This window comes from Gracilinanus agilis, chromosome 1 (genome assembly GCF_016433145.1).
Source record: "Gracilinanus agilis isolate LMUSP501 chromosome 1, AgileGrace, whole genome shotgun sequence".
Lineage (NCBI taxonomy): Eukaryota > Metazoa > Chordata > Mammalia > Didelphimorphia > Didelphidae > Gracilinanus > Gracilinanus agilis.
The window spans coordinates 93,906,474-93,929,819 of NC_058130.1; the positions used below are offsets into that span (position 1 = coordinate 93,906,474).

General features: G+C 40.2%; 1 protein-coding gene across 1 annotated transcript in view; it reads right to left on the reverse strand.

The window, feature by feature from the left end:
* Positions 1-23,346, reverse strand: part of CCDC13 (coiled-coil domain containing 13) — a 100,289-nt gene that overhangs the window by 39,221 nt on the left and 37,722 nt on the right. Inside the window, exons 5-9 of the mRNA XM_044656976.1 lie at positions 21,261-21,377; positions 19,596-19,700; positions 17,937-18,095; positions 3,894-4,070; positions 2,484-2,690 (exon numbers count right to left, since the gene is read on the reverse strand). Of these exons, the coding sequence (XP_044512911.1) occupies positions 2,484-2,690; positions 3,894-4,070; positions 17,937-18,095; positions 19,596-19,700; positions 21,261-21,377 (765 nt within the window). The remainder of the gene's footprint in view (positions 1-2,483; positions 2,691-3,893; positions 4,071-17,936; positions 18,096-19,595; positions 19,701-21,260; positions 21,378-23,346) is intronic.

Genomic DNA, 23,346 nt, shown 5'->3' on the forward strand with positions numbered 1-23,346 from the left:
TTTTTTTGGACATTTGATTTGGGAGGCCTCTGGGTAATCAGGTGGAGATAGAATCTCACAAGACAGGTGGTGATGTAAAACTAAAGCCGAGAGAAGGAAATGGAAGGGAAGGTCCACAGAGATGAAATCTTGGATCTTTTGCAAAGCTTATCTTATTTCCCCAGTTAGATTATAGACATACGTACATATATGTGTATATATATATATACATATATTATATATACTCTAAGCAGAGCCAATAAAACAATATGCACAATAATACAAAAATATAAATAGAAAGAACCTACCAAAAGTCAAAATTGAATGTAACAAAAATTATGATGTTAAAACAGGACTCAAATGGAGAGAAAACAACCCCAAATCCGATTAAAACCATGAGGTGTTTATAGGTGTTACACATTATGCATGTTTGCAGACTTTGCCACTGTGTTGATCAGATGTTCTGAATTTTTCCTTCTTTTCCTTTTCTTTATTGGTCTTTAAAAATAATATTCGTTAAATGGAATGGCTCTCTGAGAGGGGGAGGAAGGATACTGGGGAAAACTATGGTTAAGTAAGAAACAGAAAACTTCGAATAAAAATTATTTTTTTAAAAAGAACTGCATGCTTTTTGAGGGCAAAGACCTCACCCTTCATTTCTCTCTATCCCCTACATTGCCTGGGCCAGTGACTTTCACATTATTGCTATTCAGTAAATATTTTTAAAATTAATTCCTTGTTGACCAATATATGTGCCTCAATCTCTTCTGCCCTCAGATGGGGTAGGAGCAGAGTGAGGAAGAAAGTTCAGTGGGATTAAAGGCAAAATGTGAAAAATTACAGGCCACAGACCCCCAGACCAGCCCTAACCATCCCCCTTTCCTACACCACCACAGTGAGTTAGGCCCCCATCCAGTAGTGTGGAACCTCCACAGGGCCCCTAGCTTCCTGCAGAGTTGTGTGGCCTGGGAAACAATCTTATGGAGAAAGGCAGCCAGGTCCACTAGCTCTTCATCCCACCCCTGTACAGGTATTTAGGGAGCGTGCATTATTTATGCTACTAGTCCATGATTAAACTTCCTATGCCCATGGCTTTATAGTCACAGTTGGGCATACAACAATAAAAAATGACTTGATCTTGAAGAGTTTAGAATGAATGAACAAGAGGAAGAAAAAACATTGGTTAAGCACTTGCTACATGCAAAACACTGCTAAATGCTGGAAATAAACAGAAAAAAAAAGAAACAAACAGAAAAATGATTTTAAAAAATTTAATATGGCCACTGTAGAATGTTCTCAAATTACTATGATACAACAATGTAATGAGGCAAAAAAGATTTAGGGGAGAAGAATCTAAAGTTCTCTATGAAAAGCTCTCCCCATGAATATATCTCCAACTCATATTCAAGACTGGGATGAAGTGTTTATTAAAAGGGATGAAGGCTTGGCCAGGAAGTCTCTAAGATGATCTTCTACTGTCCTCTCTACATGGCTGGCCAAGAGACAACATGCTTTGGTAAAAGCTCTGCATCTTGGGTCAAAGGATTGGGTTCAAAACCTGGCTTACTTATTCTTGAGACCTTGGCCAAAACAGTCCACCTCTGCGGGCCTCCTTGTTCTCTTCTGTAAAATGAGGTTATACTTGATGACCTCTAATGCTCCTTTGAGCTCTTTTTTTTTTTTTTTAAACCTTCAAATTCTATCTTAGAATCAATGCCTAGCCCTTACTGCTCTTCTGCCTTAGAACCAATATTTATTCTAAAATGGAAGGTAGGGTTTATAGGGGGGGAAAAAAGAATCAACACTGTATATTGGCTCCAAGGCAGAAGGGCAGAAAGGACTAGGAAATGGGGGTTAAGTGACTTTCCCAAAGTCACATAGCTAGGAAGTGTCTGAGGTCAAATTTGAACCCAGAACCTCCCATTTTCAGGTCTGGCTGTCTACCCACTGAGCCACCTACTGCTCCCTCCTTTTTCTTTAATTTTAAATTATTTTTTTTAAACCCTTAACTTTTGTGTATTAGCTCCTAGGTGGAAGAGTGGTAAGGGTGGGCAATAGGGGTCAAGTGACTTGCCCAGGGTCACACAGCTGGGAAGTGTCTGAGGCCGGATTTGAACCTAAGACCTCCCGTCTCTAGGCCTGACTCTCAATCCACTGAGCTACCCAGCTGCCCTCTCCCTCCTTTTTCTTAACTAACAACGTTCTGAGAAAATTTGAGATGAAGGTCTCAGACAAAGCATTCTAGGGAAACGCTAAGGAAGTGGAACCCTAGAAAAGTGGTTTTGCCTAGGGGAGTTCCAGAGTACACTGATGGCAAAGGCAGACCTAAATCTTACATCTCCTGTTTCCTAGTTCATTCATGTCCACTATGTAACAGCTATTACTGCCCGTTACGAATCTCAGCAGCACTGTTATTGCTGCCAATAATACCACCAGGGTGAATGAGCACAGGCAAAATGCTCTTAGATATGGCTTGAGGATGCTCGTGCCATCGATACTTTTACCTGAAGAGTGAGGTGACCGATTTCTTCTTCCAGTTCCTGAACCTTGGCCTCTCGCTCAGCCACCATGCTCCGGAGCTGGGCTATGAGACAGCTGTTTTTCTGGGCCTCCATGGTCAGCTGTTGGCCCAAGTTCTGCTGAAGCTCCTTGGCCTTTTCATCCTGGTGGCTGAGTTTACTTAGGATATCTTGCAGCTGCTTGAGCTGGCTCTGAGGAAATTTAAAACAAGTCACTGGAGATTGCCACTCTGAATGCCACAGAACCACAGAGTCTCAGAAGAAGGGAACATTTCAGACAATGAGTACCTGAAGCAGGACTACCTCCCTGATAAAGGATCATTTAGCATCAGCTTAGAGACTCGTCGGCAAGGGGGAAAATGGGGGTGGGGGTGGGAGGGACACACAAGCTTTCACGGAAGCCCATTTCCCTTTGCAACAGTTCTCATTGCTGGGAAATTTCTCTTCATTGAGCCCAAACAAACTTTTCTGTAACTTCCCCATGTTGCTGGCCAAGCAGAATAAATCTAGTCTTTGAATGACATGGTTTCTAGGCTTCTCCTCATTATGGCTGCCTCCTCTAGAAATACTCCAGATTGTCACTGTCCTTCCTAAAATGCTGTGCCCAGAACTAGCTATGATATTCCAGATATGGCCTGAGCAGGGTGAAGGACAGTGCGATTATCCCCTCCCTCCTTCTGGATACAGGGCTTCTATTCTTGAACCAAAGACTGCAGGAGCTTTGTGGCTGCCATATCATACTGATGATTCATTTTGAGCTTGCAGGTCACTAAAACCTCCTATGCTTTTTTCACATGAACCACCATCATATCTCTCTATCCTATACTTCCATAGATGATTTTTTAAACCCCTGAATATTCTGAACCTAACATTTACCTCTATTAAGCTTCATCTTCCAAGTCTGGCCTCAGACAATTCCTGACAGTGTGACCTTGAGCAAGTCACTTAACCCCTCACTGCTTAGCCCTTACTACTACTCTTCTGTCTTAGAACTGATTCTTAGTATCAATTCTAAGATAGGAAGTAAGAGTTGTTGGGTTTTTTTTAGCTTCATCTTCCTAATTTCAATCCATTATTCTACTCCATCAAAATCTTTTAAAATTGTAATTCTGGTATCCAGCATATTTGCTAAAACCTTCTACTGGTGTATAATCTGCAGATTTGATAAACATGCCATCTATTCCTCCATTTAAGTCACTGATAAAAATATTAAATAGAACATGGATAAAAATAAAGTTCTGGAGCACACCTCCAGATAGCTCTCTTGAGTTAACAGTCATGGGGAAGCTCTTCATTGCACAAGGAAGGGAGGATATGGGCAGGCCATTAACTTTGGACTCATTTGGGGAAGAGTGTGAGTCTATAAGGCAACCACATAGCTGCTGAAGGTTATACCATTAAAGCATCTATGAGTTCATCATCATGTTTGCCTTTCTCAAACAGGGTTGTAGTTTGGCTCTTAAGTGTTTTGATTTCATTGGATAACACTTTGTTCCGGGACTTTATGCCATCACATTTTCTTTTTAGTTCTTCATTTTCTTTTTGGAGAGTATCTCGCTCATTTGTGAGTCTCTGAAATGAGATAAGACACAATTACACAAAATAACTCAATAAATAATTCAACAAACATTTATTAAGCCACTACTTGGCACCGGGGATGCAAAGACAGTGATCACACAGACCCTGTCCTCAAAGAGTTTATAGACATAGGGTATAGAGCCAAGAAAAGACTTCTCAGGCATATAGCCCAACTCCTTTGACTTTACAGCTGAGAAAACTGAGCCTCAGAGGGAGGGTTGCCATTGATCCATCCTTTCCATAGGTCATTTTAATCTCCATTATGAGGTGAAAGAAAAGGCTATCCTTCCTATAGAGTTTTTAGGCAAATTTATTTGACTTCACTGATCATTTGCTATCTGGAGAATGAAAGAATTGTATGTATGTCTAAATTTAGAAGTGTTTTGGGGATTAAAGTCTAGAAGGTACTAAAAGATTTTCTGATGAAACTAACTTACAGAAATGCAAAGTAGCATAACATAATTTTTTACTTACTTCAGCAGCTCAAAGACATGTAATTTCATTGGTGCGGGGGCTCTAGTGTTGACCTCAGCCCTTCCTACACCTTAGTAGATGGTTCTTCATGAGTTGATGGGGCTGAAAAAATTCACTCCTTGGTGGCCCACCAGCTATCTGGACTACCTCTGCACTGGGCAGCAGGTCTCAGAAAGAGGGATGGACTTGGAGTGGGAAAACCAGTTAACATTCTGCCACAGATACTAGTTCTGGTACTGTAAAAAAATTTCTCTTTTCTCAGTCTCAGTTTTCTCTTTTGTAAAATATGGATGATATTGGTCCCACTTGCCTCATAGAGCTATGGTGAAGAAAGTGATTTTTAAACCTTCAAGCCTTACAGAGAGCTGGGAGGTTGTTATTCTCAGCTAAGCTATTCATCAGTTGGCTGCAAGGCAGATTCACCAGCCAATGTCTGAAGCCCTCCTAGTTTGAAGATTTTCCAGGGCTTATATTCTACTTACATAGTCAGTGAATAATCAGGTCTCCTCCTCATCCCTCAGAGGGCTCAGAAGAGGAAATCAGAAAGAAGAAGTGGGGCTGCTGACAAGAACAACAAAATCTGAGAAGTTCTCTTCCAGCAGGAAATTCAGATAAAGCTGGAAGAAGTTTGCAGTGGCCTGCAAGGAAGGTGAAATGTTGGCATTTCTGTCACAGCCAAGTAGCTGCCATCAGTACTCAGAGTATACATGCATCTTTTTCCTGGAATAAAAGAGAGGTTGAAAGATTGCCAGAGTGTCTCCAGGTTATCAGGAAGAACAGTGTTCCTTCCATTGAAGAGGCAATGGGAGAAGAATGGAAGAAAGTCATACAGTAGAAATGGAAAAAGGGCACTGAACACTTAGGACTAAGTAACAGCTCTTGAGTTATTCCAGAAGAAGAGAGGGCTTGGTACTCTTGAGAAAAGAGCAAGCTACTTCTTCTTCGAGGCATGATTATGTGGATTCACAGGGACGTTTGGTTGAGAGACATTCTTGTAAGGGTCAAAAGAAGAAGAGGTGGTTGGGGATTCCCATCTAAGAGATATTTGGGTATTTGTTGAACAGATCAATAAAACAAGCATTTATTAAATGCCTACTCTACACCAAGCACTGTCTAGGTGCTCACAAAAAGTGAGACAATCTTTGTTCTCAAGGAATTCACATCCTAATGGAGTTATGCTGCCTTGCCCGAGGGTGTAGACCTGAGTGATGGAGATGTCCTAAGATTTGGCAGGTTGAATGATGACCCACTTCTTGTGGTCAACTGCTCAAGGTACAAATGATATGACCAAGAGGAACTGAGAAAGCTATGGAGTCCTATGCAAAAAAAACTGAAGATTGCAGGGGTAAAAAGTGATATTTGCAAATATAAAAAGCTGCTGATTGAAGACAAGGCTCTAGGGAGAAAGGCAGATATGATTATGAAGGCAGGATTTAAGAAAAGAACTTAAATTTCTGGATTGCAGCTTAAAATAAAGGAACAACAGGCTTCTGGTTAGGGTGGAATGTACTTGGTGAGGCCTAATAAAATGCATTTGCCCAAAGTCTGAACAAATCTAATTAAAACTGTTCTAAATGGAAAGGCAAGGGGGAAGAAGAAAACTGCTTCCTATATCCACCAAACTATATACAATAAGGATTAGTTGAAGTATAGGGAGAAGAATAGCATTAGAGACGCTATAGATGATGCCTTAGAATAAAACAGGGCCACACATTTGGGTCTGGTTGAGTGGCAAGGCCCTGAAAAATAGTCATTAATGATTCAATGTCACCTTGTAAGGAGGCCCTAATGGAACACACTCCAGGAACTGGTGTTTGGTTGTGCACTTTTAAAAGGCTTTCAAGAACTTGGATAAAAAAGCGCACAGAGGGATAGCTAACAAACTGGATGGCAGAGGGGCTTTCAAATGGAGAATAATAAAAGGTCTCATGTAGGAGGTGGTGCCTATGTTATACTGTGAATGATGATAGGGATTCGAAAAGGTAGAGGTCCTTGAGGAACATTAGGGACCACCTGAGCAAAGACCCAGAGGCAGGAAATGAAATGTTGTGTACACAAAGTACAACCATTAGGCCAATTTGACTATAATGGAGAGTCTGTAAAGGGAAATAATATGAAATAAGACTGAAAAGGAGGATTCCAGTCATTCTGCAAAGGGGATTGAATGCCAAGCTGAAGATTTTGCATCTTATCTTAGAGGAAATAGGGAGTCTTTGAAGATTTTTAAACAAAGGAGTAACCTGGTCAGACCTCTGTTTTAGTATCAATTTGGTAACTGTATAAAGGATGGATGAGAGTGGAAAGGTGCTAGAAATAAGGAGATGAGTTAGCATGTTATTGCAGAAGTCTAGGCAAGAGGTGAGGATGTCTTAAATAAGGTTCGAGAGAAGGGAACAGATGTGAAAGATGTCATGGAGGTAGAGTTGGCAAAGCTTGGAAAATGATGGGATAGGAAGAGCAAAGAATCAGGAATGATACCAATCACCTGAAAGCTACTTTTAGCAAAAATAGTGAAGTTTATAGGCATAAGATTGGGGGGAAATGTGATTTCCATCTTGGACATGTTACGTTTGAGACAATTAACAGGACGTTTGGGTGGATGTGTTCAGGAAGAAGTTGGTAACATATGATTGAAGTTCATGAAAGATTTGGGGAGTCATCTCCCTAGAGATAATAGTTGAACAGCTGGTAGCTGATGAGATCACAAAGGGAGAGAGTATCTATCTATCTATCTATCTATCTATCTATCTATCTATCTATCTATCTATCTATCTATCTATCTATCTATCTATCTATCTATTGAGAGAAGACAGACTCTTACGGGATGCCTACACTTATCAGGCTAGAGAATGAAAATTCAAGTATAGTCAGAATGGTGGAGGACTTGATGCCCAAATAATCAATTAGTCAACAAGCCATTACACAGCAGGTACTTTGATAAGTATCAGGGATATAATGAAAAATAAAAACACTCCCTGCTTTTAGATAGTTTATATTCTAATGAAAGAGACAATATGTAAATAAGCTGACCATATCTAAATAACATAACAAGATAGAGAGAGAGACAGAGACAGAGTGAGAGACAGAGAGAGTGAGAGACTGTCAGAGAGAGAGTCTCAAGAGAAAGAGAGAATAGAAGGAAGATAATTTCCGAGGGGAAGGCATATTAAGGGAAGGCACTATTTGCAGGGACTGGGAAAAGCCTTCTCTTTCCCAGATAGAATTTGAGTTAAGTCTTAAAAGAGGCCAAGAAAACTAAAAAGCAGAAGGATGGAGGCAGAACATTCCAAGCATGAGAAACAGCCAGAGCAAAGGTATGGAGATGAGAAATAAAGTATCAAGAACATGTAGTTGGATCATACAGGGGGTAATCAAGTAGAAAGATGGGAAAAGCAGGAAAGGGGCCTAGTTATAAAGAACTATCAATGCCAGAAGACTCTATATTTGATCCTAGAAGTGATAGGAAACCACTAGTTTCCAGAAGGAGTGACGTGACCAGATCTATGCTTTAGAAAAATCACTGTGATTTTAAATGAAGGATGGAGTGAAGTGGAAAGATTGAGGGAAGAAGACCAGTTGGAAGGCAACTGAAATAACCCAGGTAAAAAGAGGATGAGGGCCTAAAGTAAGGTGGTAGCTATGTGGGTGGAGAGAAAGGGACATACACAAGAAATATTTTAAAGGTAGAAAAGATAAGATTTGCCAACAGATTAGATAAAAGGGGTTGACTGTGGGTGATGTCAAGTAAACACTGAAGTTGTTAAGTCTGACTGATGGTTGTACTCTCAACAATACCTGCTCTCGATTTAAAACACACCAACAAAACTCAAGTAACTTCAAGAACAGTTGATTAAAAATATGATATACAAAGTCCACTCTGGTTTTGAATGGCATGAAATCCATTAGCATCACTTCTGACTAGAACTGAGCATGGCTTCTAAGTCAAAAAAGAAGTTATACCACAACATCATATTAATCACTTGATATAAATGAACAACATTAAGTTCTCTAATGAAAAGCGCATTAAACAGTTATTTCGATTCATGGAAACTTTCTCCTCTGATACCAAACTGCCATTTAGACTTGATAAGTATAAAATTCTTAAGGTGCAGCAAGGAAGGAAAGAGACCAAATGGTTTGGGGCTTGAAGCAATAGATGAAGGCAGTGCTTACAAATACTTTGGTCTCCTCTAGGCAAGACACATCAACTCAAGGTTATTAAGGAAAAAGCTAAGGCTTAGCATATTAAGAGATCAATTGGCACCCTGAAGACAAAGCTTATAGGAAATATACATTTAGGGCCATGAATACCTCTGTTATATCAGTCTCCAATTATATTTTTGTAATGATAAACTGGATGACAATGGATTTAGAAGGTGTCCAAACAAAAAAGCATAAAATGTTAAGTAAAATATAGGGCAAGTCACCCCCCAAAGCATCTGTAGGAAGACTGACACTCTCTTGACAAGGAAAAGAATTGATATTTTGAGAACAGAAAAAAAAACAAGCTTAAAGTTTACAGAAATGCTTTTGGAACAGACAATTGCCTCATGAAGAAATAGTAAAAGCAAAAGAAATAGAAGCAGCTAGGTGGAGCAATGCATAGAGCCCTGGGCCTAGCATCAAGAAATCATGAGTTCAAATCCAGCCTTGGACTCTATGATCCTGAACAAATCACTTAACCTCTGCCTGCCTTGATTTCCTCAGCTATAAAATGTAGAATAATAGAATCTCCTCCTGGGTTGTTGTGAGGCAATTGAAAGGCTCTTAGCACAATAAGCATTTATAGATATTAGCTATTATTATTAAAGATTGACCAGAGGTATATGCCACTGAATTTGTTAAATGTAACCCAAAGTGGTTTGTCACAAGATGGAGCCTATGAAATGGCTAAAATCCAAGAGCTGAATCAAAAAGTACTCCAAGAAGCATTAATTCATTCCCCTCCTGACTGCTTCTGACTTTCTGGCCTTTGCTACAGCTGCTCTCTCACCCTAGAATATCCATCCATCATCATAGCTTTTGATCCTAGAATTTCTTTCTGCCATGCCAGCCCTATTCTTCCATTGGCAAGTTCTTCCTGGAGCCCTCATTTTGGGAAGAGGCCCAGGCTAGTCAACCTTTATTCTCTCCCTGGCTCTCATTCTTTCTGGACTTCAACAGCAAGCCCTGCCTTCCTTACCCCAGCTCAGCCTTTCAGCTCCATTTTGGATACTGTCTTCCATGACTAGAATATAAAGTTCCTTGAAGATAAGGACTGTCTTTTTTCTTTCTTTTTGGCTTATATTTGTATCCCTAGTTCTTAACATAGTGCTAGGCATACAGTAAGCACCCAAATCCCTGTTGACTGCCTGTTTGCCATAACAGCAAAGTAGTATAGAACAAATGGCTTTAGTCATGCAAATTTGTTTATAGAAACAGAAAAATCTATGATAGCAATCCAGGATCAGATCACTGCTATCAGAAATTACAGAAGGATTATCCTTAATAGTCTAAGCTTCCTGACTAATGCAGATCATATGACTAGCATTCTCTCCAATCCTCACAACCTCTACAAAATAAGAATTGTAAACAATAGCTAAAAGCAAATTTACCTGTCTCCATTGCCACTAAGAATTCTAATGAGGTAAAAATTTGGTGAACTTAGAGCTGAGAAATCCCCAACCCCTACCTTGTTCACTCAGCATCTCTTTCCTCACCGTCTACCACATTATCAGGGCTGCACAAGCTGATCTTTGGATTTGTAGCTGAATTCAACTTTACTCCAACCCTCCTCTCCATGCCAAAGAAATCCAAAAAGCAGAAGCTTCCTCTGTGACGCAACAGAGCTTGGTCAGAGAACTGAGGAATGAAAGACAAAATTCATATGTGTGGCTGAGTGGTACTCTACTACTCCTAAAGGAAATAACCCAGCATACATCCAGAGCCAGTCCTGTGCCCCCAGACATCTTGTGAGGCAGAGCCTGAGAACAGTGAAACATAAATTGTCCAGCATGGAGGAAAACCAAGACAGCTCTGAAGTCCATCATCACCCATAAGGAAGGAGTCAGAAAATGATCAATAGGGGACTATAAGAAAAAAAACCCAACAACTTGAAATTGCCCAAGATCTCAGAAGGAAGAAAACTCATTTAAAGATCTGAAGCATAAATAGGTAAGTTAACAAGGAAGAAATTAATAACAGAAAAGAATATGGCCTGCAACTCAACTAAATGATTCCAGACATCTATGAATAAATATTGCAAGACAAGGGAAAATGAAAAAAATATTTGATGAAGCAGACATTTCCAAGAAAGCATAGAAGCACAGCAGAATGTTTCTGAATGGTTTAAAAGAGAAATTAAAAATTGTGAAAACAGAATTTATGGCCTGCACAGCAGAAATAACTGGCAGAATAGAAAAACTTTATTCTATACTGGCAGGTCTCACCATAGAAACAAAAGAGAGAATAATTGATTGGGAATGTAATGCACAGTAAAGGACAGCCTTGGGAAATTGAAACTTTTCACATCAGGCTATAAAAATATTGGATCCACCAGATACCTTGAAGAATAATACCAATTGGGTAAAATTATACACAAGAAGCTCATTATTTTTTACAAACTAACAGATTACAAATGCAGATATTATAAATGTAGACCTCAAAATATTCTTGAGAATTCAACAAACTATACTGGAACTGGAGCACTATCACAGATCAAATTATTAACTGTAATTACTCAGATATAACATTGATTCATAAAAATAAATTTTTTTAAGAAAAATGTGGGTGGGGAGGTTTGGGGGGGCATTTTTATAAAGTACCATATAATTGATGATTAACTTTATCTGAAAACTCAGGTCATCAAACTGAAGGAGTTTCCTGACTCTCTGGTTTCTTTGTTCTTTCATTTTTGAGCTTCTCTTTTTTCTACTTTAGTTTCCTTCAACTTCTGGGCTTCCTGGTAAACCTTAATGCAAAAAACCTTTTTGGCCATCCCAGGAGTAACAAGGGGGAATCATGCCCTCAAACAAAGCCTTACATGTTTTTTTAACCATGTCAAAGTTGGTCTGAAGTTTCTGCATAACTTTCTCTGTTCAGTGGTCATAAGCAGGCATCAATTGTGAGCCTTAGTCTCATGGTTCTTCTCCATGTGCTCTCCCTAGCTGTAGATCTTGACTGTCAATGTTGTAACATCTGGAAGGAATTGGTGGCTTCTAGGACTGTCGTGACTGTGTTTGGCAGCTGTTTTCTCTCTCTTTGTACTCATCTCTTCGGGTTTGGTCATTTCTAGAGACAGGAGACTTCACAACATTATTGATCCTGTCTACTTCTTAGACATTTCAATAATCTTTCAGTAACATGGAAGAAAGCAGGTCATCCATCTGGCTGGACTATGCTGCTTTCTCATCTGCATGTGCTCCAGTAGCTTGGAGGAAGCCATCTCCCAATGTATACAGACCACTTTCTGAGGCTCAGCCCCTCAGTATCAAGGCCCACCGGCCCCCTACACTGTCCACTGAAGGCCAGGAGAGCCATGAGATGTCTATTAAAAGTACCTGAGCTAAGATGGCTGCAATGAAGGACCCACCAAAAGGTTCACATGGATACACCATCTTGGACTAGGTGCCAGAATGAATTTTTAAAATACTATTTTATTTTTCTCCCAATTACATTTTTAAATTAGTTTTTTTTTAATTTTTTTGTTTATTTTTAAAATTGTGAGTCCTGAGTTCTCTTCCTCCTTCTCTTCCTTCCTCCTTTGCTGAGATAGTAAGCAATCTGATATAGATTTTACATGTGAAATCATGCAAAACATTTTTCTGGGGGCAGCTAGGTGGCTCAATGGAGAGAGAGTCAGGCCTGGAGATAAGAGATCCTGGGTTCAAATCTGGCCTCAGATACTTCACAGCTGTGTGACTCTGGGCAAACTTTACCCCCATTACCTAGCCCTTACTGCTCTTCTGTCTTAGAACTAATACACAGTACTGATTCCATGATGGAAGGTAAAGGTGATTGGGGCGTTTTTTGAAATATTTTCCCATACTAAGCCTTTTGTGAAAGAAAACTCAAACAAAAAAATGAAGAAAGTTAAATATAATATGCTTTGGTCTGGATTTAGATCCAGCAGTTCTTTGGGATTATCTTGGATTATTGTATTACTGAGAATAAGTTATTCACAGTTATTCTTCATTCAATATTGTTCTTACTGTGTACAGTGTTTTCTTGGTTCTGCTTACTTCACTCTGAATCAGTTTACGTAAGTCCAGGTTTTTCTGAAAACTTCCTGCTTTGTCATTTCTTATCGTAAAATAGTATTCCATTACAATCATATACCACAACTTAGCCACTCCTCAATTGATGGGTATCCTCTCACTTTCTAACTCTTTGCCATCACAAAAAGAACGGCTATAAATATTTTTGAATATATAGGTCCTTTTTGTTTTTTTTTTATCTCTTTGGGATACAAGCCTAGTAATGGTATTAATGGGTCAAAGAGTACATATAGTTTTATAGTCCTTTGGACATAGATTCAAATTGCTCTCCAGAATGGCCAAATTAGTTCTCAACTCACCCAATAGTACATTAGTGTCTCAATTTTCCTATGTCCCTTCTAACTTTTGTCATTTTCCTTTTCTGTCATAATAACCAATATGATAGGTATAGGTTGGTACTCCAAAGTTATTTTAATTTGAATTTCTCTAATTAACCATGATTTAGAGCATTTTTTCACATGACTATAGATAGCTTTAATTACTTTGTCTGAGAATTGCCTGTTCATATCCTTTGACCATTTATTTACCAATGGGGAAATGACTTGTATTCTTATATATTTGGCTCAGTTCTCTATGTATTTGAGAAATGAAGCCTTTATTAGAGTCTTTTTCACCTTCCTGACTGCTGTGTATTACCCTCCACCCTATTTCCACCCCCCATTTATTTCATTCTCATCTTTCATCTTGTCCATCTTCAAAAAAGAATGATGTTTTATTGAGACTCATAATCTTTAAATCATGTAGAATACAAAATAATTAAAGTATGGAGAACTAGGAGAAGAAAGGTCTTTGAGGGAGATAGTATGGTATATGATAGAAAGAACATTATTTCTCAAGTCAGAAAATCTAGGTTCAAATCCCACTTCTAATGACTACTACCTCTATGAACTTGGACAAATCTCTGGATCTCTCAGGGCCCTCATTTTCCTTATCTATAAAACAAAGGGGTTGGATTAGATGGTCTCTGAGGTCCCTTGCAGCACAAAGAGTTCCCTTAATTCTATGATCCTATCCTAAATCAAAACCATTATTAGAGCAAGATGACATCTATATGATCCCTGTTATAGGAAGTTCTATTCAAGTTCTCCCAGCAATGCTTTCAATGAGCCTACAGAAAATTAGCTTACATCCCCAAACATTTCAATTCAATTAGAAAAAGTAGTCATTATTTCCATCAGTACAACAATGAACAGAACCTTTAGCCATAAAAGAATAATAGCAGAAGAGTAACCTGTCCCAAGACTACTGCTATATGAACCTTATTCAATTAAGATGAGATGAGAGATTACTGCCACTACTATGAATAATGACATTCCTAATGATTAGAACTGTTCAAAGGCGAAATGGGCTAGCTTAGAGTGAATAGTGGGCCTCCAAGGTCCCTTCTAGCTCTTGATTCTGCAAGTTACTATTTGATTTTATTGTATTTAGGAAAATATTAGAAGACTTAAGAGAGACTAGTGCAGTTTATGAACCAGCCAGAGGCTTCTAGTTGTGGAACAGTTACTGCTGTTCTAAAACAAAGTAGGCACTTAACCTGCTCCTTCCTCTCCCTTCTCATAGCCACCATACTAGTACAAGCCTTCATCCTGGCCTTCAACAGCCTTCTAAATGGTCTTTTCACTTAATCTATTCCTATATAAAACCACAAGCCAGCCATTCCTAAAACATCAATTTTATATTGGGCTGTGACTTAAAAATATCTAAAGGCCTCCTTCCATTTCCCCCACTGCCTACATAATTCAGAATCTGGCACAGGACATAGACTTTAGAGTTGGAAGGCAATTTAATTCTGCTCCCTTATTTTATATGTAATAAGGGTTTGAGAACTAACTGGCATTTGAAGATTTGTAGTTTGGAGGTACAAACAATCCCTCTTGGTGCTGAGAGGAATTTGGACTATACCAGAGAGTTCTTTTATCCTTAGTCCCAGCAACATTTGCTGGTCATTGCTGGGTCTATTTCCCAAGGAGATCAGGGAAAAAGGAGAAGAATCTGTGTGTTCCAATGTATTTATAGAACCTCTCTTTGTGGTGGTAAAGAAATGGAAATAGTGGGGATGTCCAACAATTGGGGAATGGCTTAAACAAATTGTGGTATATGATTGTGATGGGATACTACTATGCCATAAGAAACAATGAGCAGATTAGTTTTTTAAAACTTGGAAAGAACTACATGAGATAATGAAGAGTGAAATGAGTAGAACTGAGAGAACAGTATAAACAGCTATAGATTTCATATTTGAAGAGTTAACTTGTGAATATTTACCTCCAGAGAATGAACTGAGAAGTAGAAACACAAAAGACATAATCTATAAAAAATAAAATTTAAAAATAAAGAGGCACACCCAACTTGTGAGATAGCCAGCTAAGAGGAAGAAGTCAGCTTTACATGAGCTCAGCAGAAGTAGCAACAGGGAGATCGCCTCCCTGTTCCACCTAAGACATAATAAGCCAAGTTGAAAAAAAATTTGTGACTCAACGATGATAAAAGGAGAAAGTGAAGGAGGGATGAATTTCAGGACAGAAGGAAGAGATTAAGATAAGCTACTGAGCCTCTCCAGGCACCTTCAAACAGAGATCTATCTCTTCGAAAGCTAAAGAAAATTTCCCAAAAAGTCTATTTCAACCTAAATATAAAGAAGTCAGGGGTTAGCTGGAAATGTACAAAATTTAAAATAGAACAGAGAGGCAAATCTGTCCAAGTTTTAGGAATAGTCCTAACTTGAGGGACTTTTAATCCTATACAAACACCATAAGATAATCAAAAAAACAGACCAGGTAGATCTGAAGGCCATTATGTTACCTCCAAGATAAATCAAGATAATTGTTGAAATAGGGTGTAGCTGATTAAATTTCCAGAGAAGACCGAAGTGGGGAAGAGAAGGTGATGATTGAAGAAAAGATTGCACCCTCACCCACCCCCAGGAGGAAGAAGCCTGGAAAAGAAGGGTTCAGCTGAGCCCCTTCCAAAAGGGAAGAGGAAACAGAACAGATGCAGAACTTTTCCCAGCACCACCCACTGGTATTATGTACAGATGAAGAAACAGTACCACAAAATTCAGGCTGACTTGGCCAAGGCAGGACCTCTCGATCCAAATCCAGGGAGGGCTCTTTCCACATTAGCCTTCAACATCCTTCAACAACCTTGCAATCTCCAATCCCTCCCCAGCTTCTCTAATTAAACTTATCTACCCCTGATTCAGCATCCTGCCGCCTTTGAACTGGCCTTCTTCCTGACTCCTGAAGACACCATTATCAGCCTCCACTCCATTTTGATCATGTTTTCCTGATAATTTTATTTATTTAAAACCCTTGCCTTCTGTCTTAGAATCAATAACCTGTATTGGTTCTAAGGCAGAAGAACAGCAAGGAGTAGTTAAGAGGGGTTAAGTGACTTGCCCAGGGTCACACATCTAGGACCTAAGGCCACATTGGAATCTAGGCCTGGCTCTCCATCCACTGGGCCCACCCAGCTGCCCCCTTGAGGTCCAGCTCAGGCACTGCCTGCTTCATGAGGGCTCCTTGCAACTCCATTTCAACAGAATCAACTCTTCTCTCACTTCCTACTGGACACCCCCACTGCACCAGGCAGTTGGAAAAACCTAATCTCCACACTAAAAAAACTCACTTTTTCGAACTTTTCAATACCTTGTCTTAGGCTAATGATCTCCTGGTGCAACCTCACCTAAAACAACACACCCACCTCAGGTGGGGAAGATTGATTGGCAGAGACCTACTCAGCCCTGATACTTTCTAGTAGTTGTCTGTGTAGCCTTAGGGCTGAACCACGTAAAACAGGCTTTCTAACCACTCAATAGTACTCAGGCCAGCACTCCAGGTCTGGCAGAACAGCAGCTTGTCAAGTGTGGAAGCTCACACACACACACACACACACACACACTCCCTAGAATCTGTTGTAGCAGGAAGAGAACCTGAATCCAGTCCAACTTGGAGTCAGACTTTGGGTTTGGATCCCAGCTCAGTTAACTTATCTTGGGTGTGACCTAGTACCAGTAAGTGCCTTCCCCTGTCTGGGGCTCAGTTTTTAAGATGAGGGGTTTGGTTAGACGATCTCTAAAGACCCTTCCAGCCCTAAATCCCCCCACCAAATAAGCTGACTTGGGCATAGTATGGCATCACCACTCCACTCAAAAAAGCCTTGAATAGCTCCTTCTCACTGCCAGAGTAAAATTCAAAATGAATCTGCCTCTAGCATTTAAGTCCTACTCAAATCTGGCATCATTCTAGCTTACTAGTCTCATCTCACTTTATTCTTCTCTGGGGACTCTATGCTCCAGTCAAACTGGTCTCCCAAACTCCACCCTCCCACCCCTGGGGCTTGCTCACCTCTCTAGGTGCCTTTTTCACAAGCTATTTCTTCTACTTTCTTCTATTTCTCTCCCTTTCTCTACCTATTGAATTGCTAACCATCCTTTAAAGCCTAACTCAAATGCCACTTTATTCAGGAAGCCTTCCTTGATTACTTACCATCAGTAACAATGTTCCCCCAAGATTTCATGAACACTTTTTTGTAAGTACTTTATTTACACCTTTATGGTACACTTAACATATAATAAATATTTTGTATTATTTTGTTGTTCAGTCGTTTGTTGTTTCAGTCACATCCAACTCTTTGTGACCCCCATTTGGAGTTTTTCTGGCAAAGATACTGGAGTGGTTGGTCATTTCCTTCTCCAGCTCATTTGACAGATGAGGAAACTGAGGCAAATAGGGTAAAATGACTCACTCAGGGTCTCACAGTTAGTTGGTATCTGAGGTAGAATTTGAACTCAGGAAGATGAGTTCCTGACTCCAGGCCCAGTACTCTATCCACTGTGCCATCTAGCTGCCCTATAATTATCTGTATTTGTAGTTTATGCCTAAAATAGACTATTAGCTCCATGAGGGCAAGAACCATGTCTTATCTAAGATTTAAATCTCCCACAATCCCCAGCACAGTGTTTTGTCTATGAGTAGTATTTAATAAATGTTTAATTGCAAACATGATAGCTTAATATACTATGAGTCTATGAAAATTGGAATGGATGAGTGTCCTAAATGCTAGCCCAGTATCTCTGGAAGTACTTAGCTTATAGCCTTGGAATCCCAGTCATAGAAAGACTCTTTACCTCAATTGAATCCTTCTTTTCTTTCTCCAAGACACGAATCTTCAAAAGGTTTTTCTCTTGAGCTGAAATTTTCTTTGTTTCTGAGTGGTTTGGCATCTCCTCCTCATTATTAAAGGAACGATTCCGGAGTGGACCTAATTGATTCTCGAGCTCTCGAAGCTATGGGAGAATATAAAAATAAAGTTCCATGGGTATAAGAGGTCTGAACCTAGCACTGAGCAAGTCCATTTAATCCACTAAAATAAAAAAAGCATAATGTCCTCCCAGAGTGTCTGTCAAATGTGCAAAGGGAACAAGCTTGACCAAGGTAAGAGAAGGTAGGAACCAGAATTCGCTGATACCATGGACAAAGGGCAATGGTAAATCCCATCCTCGCCCCCTAATTTTTCATACATGTGATTAGGAAAAGTGGTTATGGCTACTTTGGATATCTCTAAACCATAACATCATTTTTTTTTAACCCTTAACTTCTGTGTATTGACTCATAGGTGGAAGAGTGCTAAGGGTGGGCAATGGGGGTCAAGTGACTTGCCCAGGGTCACACAGCTGGGAAGTGTCTGAGGATGGATTTGAACCTAGGACCTCCCATCTCTAGGCCCGACTCTCAATCCACTGAGCTACCCAGCTGCCCCCTTCATAACATCATTTTATCTCCTTCAAAGGCCCATTAGCTTGAATCACAACATCAATACAATGCATAGGCCACAAGAGAAGCTCTAAGGCATTGTGCCCAGCTGGGCCAACATGGAGACACAGCCAACTCTCCTTGAACCCAAACTGTAGTGTGTGCAACCACTGGCAAATGAGAGGTAGGAAGGAAAAGGCCCAGAGACTGGGGACCTACTCCAATTTCTCTGTCACTTATTCACTGTGTGATCTTAGGCAAACCCACCCGCCCTCTGCAGGAGTATCTTCATCTGTATTGTAATGTGGGGCAGCTGAGCTAAAGGTTTTCTGGTTCCCTCCCAGCTCAGACGTTCTATGATCCATGTTCTAAAGGTCCCTTCCATTCACAAGGAAGAGCAGACAATCAGGGCAGTTTTGAAAGTCACAGGTAGAATTTCTTAAGTACTTTGGGGGAAAAAAGCCTGTGTTGTGAAATGGAGCTTCATAGTTTCGCATAGGATCCTCTTTTTGTGTTTTGCTGCAAATGAAAAAGCTCTTTATCTTGGGATTTCAGTCCAGAATAAATCCTCTTAAATTTGAAAAATAAATAAATAAATGACGTGAAGTCCCTTCCAGCTCTGACAATAAAAAGATGGAGTGTGTTGTACTCAAAAATGGAAACGGGAAATCTGAACAATTATTTAGAAAGAGCCGCCATTACTGCGGTCAATGTCTTTGGGCCCCTGTAGATACCCCGAAACAGAATTGGAGGCTTCGGGTGTCTGCTGCCAAGGCTGTGTACTATGGGAGGGAGGTCCCCGGATCTAGGATTGAGCCCCAACTCTGCTATCCACCAGAGCCATTGGGAATCAGGAGCAGGAGGGCACGGGGGCTGTGGTGTAGATGGTGCTTTGTGAGGTAGGACATGGCTGACATGGGGGTTGTTCTGCTTCTAACATTCCAGCTGGGACGGTCTACCTGCTGAAGACTCCAATCACTTCTTTTTTCATTATCTACAAGTTAGGGATGAGAGAACCCAGAGCCGTAACTCACCTTGCTCTGCAAAACAAGAATCTGCTGGGCCCGACCGCGCCAAGTCCCAGGGGAAGATAACAGTTGCTGAATGTTGACTTCCTCCCCAACTTCGTTTGCTAAAACCTACAAATCAGGGGCCAGCGGGATTAGTGCCCATTACAGCGTGTGAACCCCCGCCGACCCCCTTCCGGGACCCTGCCCCATGGGGATCAGGGACGGGGCTAACGGGGTGAGGTTGGCCCTGATGGAGACCCAGAATGCCTACACGGTCCCCCCAGCTGCTGGGGCTCAGAACAAACAACCTTCAACCCAAGAGGCAGAAAGCTCTCGTTCCAGATCCAACTCGTTTCCCCCCAGCACATGACAGATGAAACATAAACTTGGCCATGGCAAAGCCTGTGTTTCTTTCAACCTGTTTCCCATTTTGCCTCAACCTTGGCTAATTCTAGATAATTACAGGAAGTACATTCCGCATGGCGGATTTGCCAAGCTTTGGCCCCACATCCTCCCCTGCCACAGCATTAGAATCGGGCAAAGACAAATAGGGAGCCCCTCTAAAGAGGAGCAAAAGAAGAGGGAACAGAACGTGTCAATCTGGCACAGTGGGGGGACACTGTCGGGGGCTTTTGAGGGAGACTACGGGTGACATCAGGGAAGGTCTATGCCCAAAGCTGACTGGAGATTTTAAGTTTGAAAGAGTATGCTTCGATTTATAAACTTGGCCTCTTTCATGCCTGTCAACTGAAACGGAGCCATGTGTACAAAGCTTTTTCAGCTTGTTTCCACAATAGAAGACTGTTTCAGAAATCTTGGCTAATATAAAAGGCTCCAGCAGAGAGGAAAGACTCTAAAGAATTCTAGCCGCAATCACTATTTAAATGAAAATAAATAACAAACCAATTGGGACCTAATTCTAACTCTACACCCTTTCTTTGGAAAGGAACCTTTGAGTATAATGGAAAGTGCCCTGGATTTAGTCAGAGGATTCACTTTGGACTAGCCCTCGGGCAAATCTCTCCTTTTCTAGGCCTCAGTTTCTCACTTCTATAAAACTGAGACAAAAATATTAGCTCATAGAGTAGTTGTGAAGAAAATACTTTGTAAACTAAAAAGCATTATGGACACAAAGCTTTTATCATGACTATTATGGTAGTTGTTGATATTAAATAAAAGATATCAAAAGGTTAACAAAATAAATCAACTAGAGCCAGTAACCTATCCCAATTTCACATTTCTGGGGCAATTTTCCAAGTCAAAGATGGTTTGCTATTCAGACATCTATTTGACAATAATTAGGACATTGTAAGTATAGTAAACTCTCCCTTTTTTTAGCCCAATAGGACTTGGGGTGGGAGCACAGAGGGTGAATTTGTATTCAATATCTAAAAGACCATGAAGGTGCAGATTGGGAAGAGACATTAGGTACCTTCTGAGACAGGGAGAAAAGGAAGAAAATAGGTCAGTGAATCTTGAGACACACCCAGCAAGAACTGCCTGATTTTCATGTGACTGAATATTTTCTACTTCTAAATACAACCTATTGTTCTAGTCTCCCCTGAATCTCGCTCTCCTAGGAATTCAACTGAGCTTGGCCTTAACCCAAAAAAAAAAAAGTCATCTCTGTTTTGCCCTTCTTTGGGGCCAAGGTGAGGCCTATTATGACAAGAAGCAGCTCAGTAATACCTTTTGTGCAACTTTGAGCTCCTGTTTGATAGTTTGGATCTGGTTGCGATATTCTACCATCTTTAAGTTTGCTGAAGCCAGTTTGTCTTGCAAAGTTTTCATCTCTGGATTTTCGACCTTAAGGAAAAATGAAATAGAAAATGAGCTCGTTTTCAAATTCAGAATATGGAGCATCCAGGAAGAGCAGAAAGGATCAGGGACAGGACTGGTAAGGAAAAAAAGTTTGCCATATGGGATCATCCCAAAATTGAGAGTTGGAAGGGATCTTAGGGGTCCTCTGGTCCCACCCTCTCATGTTATAAATGACAAAACTAAAAGGGATTTATCCCATGTGACTAAGGAAGAAGTACCACACCTGGGGCTCCAACCCAAGTCCTTGGCTCCAAACCCAATACTATCCCCACCCCCATGTCATGATGAGGCACTTTAATTTCTTAGAATTATAACAGACCTTCATTAGTAGTAGTAATTAACACTTATAAAAAGAATTTAGAGTTATAAGAGATCAAATTTTACAGATAATAAAACTAAGGCCTCCAGAGCCCCAAATAACTTGGCATAAATAGTATGAAGGTAGCTAAGACTTGGGTCCAGGTGCCAAGATTCTATGTCCAACATTCTTTTAACATTTAGGGGGGCAGCTGGGTAGCTCAGTAGATTGAGAGCTAGGGCCAGAGACAAGAGCTCCTGGGTTCAAATCTGGCCTCAGACACTACCCAGCTGTGTGACCCTGGGCAAGTCACTTAACCCTCATTGCCTAGCCTCACCACTCTTCTGCCTTAGAACCAATACACAGTATTGATTCCAAGACACAAGATAAGGGTTAAAAAAATTTTATAATATGGAAGTAAATATATGGATTTCTGGGATTCCTTGAAATATACATTATATATACATATATATACATATATGTAAAACATGGATATGTATATATTTATGCGTGTGTATATTGTATATAATACATGTGCACACATATACTACACGCCCCCCCTTCATTTTTAGTGAAAAGGCAGTACAATAACTGTAACAATGCTGGTCTTAGATTCAGAAATCCTGGGTTTGAGTTCTGGTTGCAAGAACAAACCTGGGATCAAACCTTGAATCATAGAATTTAGAGCAGTAAAGAACCTTAAAGATCAGGGGTCGGCAACCTTTTTGGCCATGAGAGCCATAAACGCCACATTTTTTAAAATGTAATTTTGTGAGAGCCGTACAGTGCTCACAGTGCCGCTCCTGTAACAGTGCCTGAAAAAAAATTGACTTTATGGCTCCTGCAGAAAGAGCCATATCTGGCCCTCAAAAGAGCCATACGTTGCCGACCCCTGTTAAAAGACCTAACCCAACTCTCTCATTTTACAGATGAGGAAACGGGGGTCAAGAAACACTAAATGGCTTGACCACGTTCACATAAGTATCCAAAGCAGAGTCAAATTTGGATCTTCTTACACCAAATCCAGTTTTTCCTAAGACATTGTATTTCCTTGTCTGTAAAATGAGATTAGACTAAATCAGTAGTTCCTAACCTTTTTAAGAATGAAGATCCCTTTTAACATTACATTTTTTACAGACCCCGAATGGATAGGAATGGAACTATTAATAGCTATTGATTTTTAAAGATGCATGCCTAGGTATGGACTGCCTACAAAAACTTCATAACCTTGGAAAAACCACTGTATGGTACTTAATAACTTCTAAGATCCCTTCCCGTTCTAAAAATCTGACAATCCCACCTCACAGGGTTATTGGGAAGAAATTACTTTTTGCAAGTGCTATAAAAATATGAGGGTTTTAAAAATTATGTTATTATCCTATAGAGAAATGCTTTCTAAACTAATCTATTATCATTGACAATGAAAAGAAAAGGCAAACTATTCTAACATCAGGCTTGCACTTTAAAGAATTTCATGGAGAAGTGGTTTCAAACTCAGAAATACAAGTCCTCCTCAATCCCTAGAGAATGGATAGTCTGGCTAGGACTTGGTCTCCGGTGGTACTGAGGCTTCCCAATCTAAATCTCACCCTCTTTCTTCTGTCATTGCTTTTATATATGATCACCGAAGAAGATGAATCAACTGATTATCTTTCC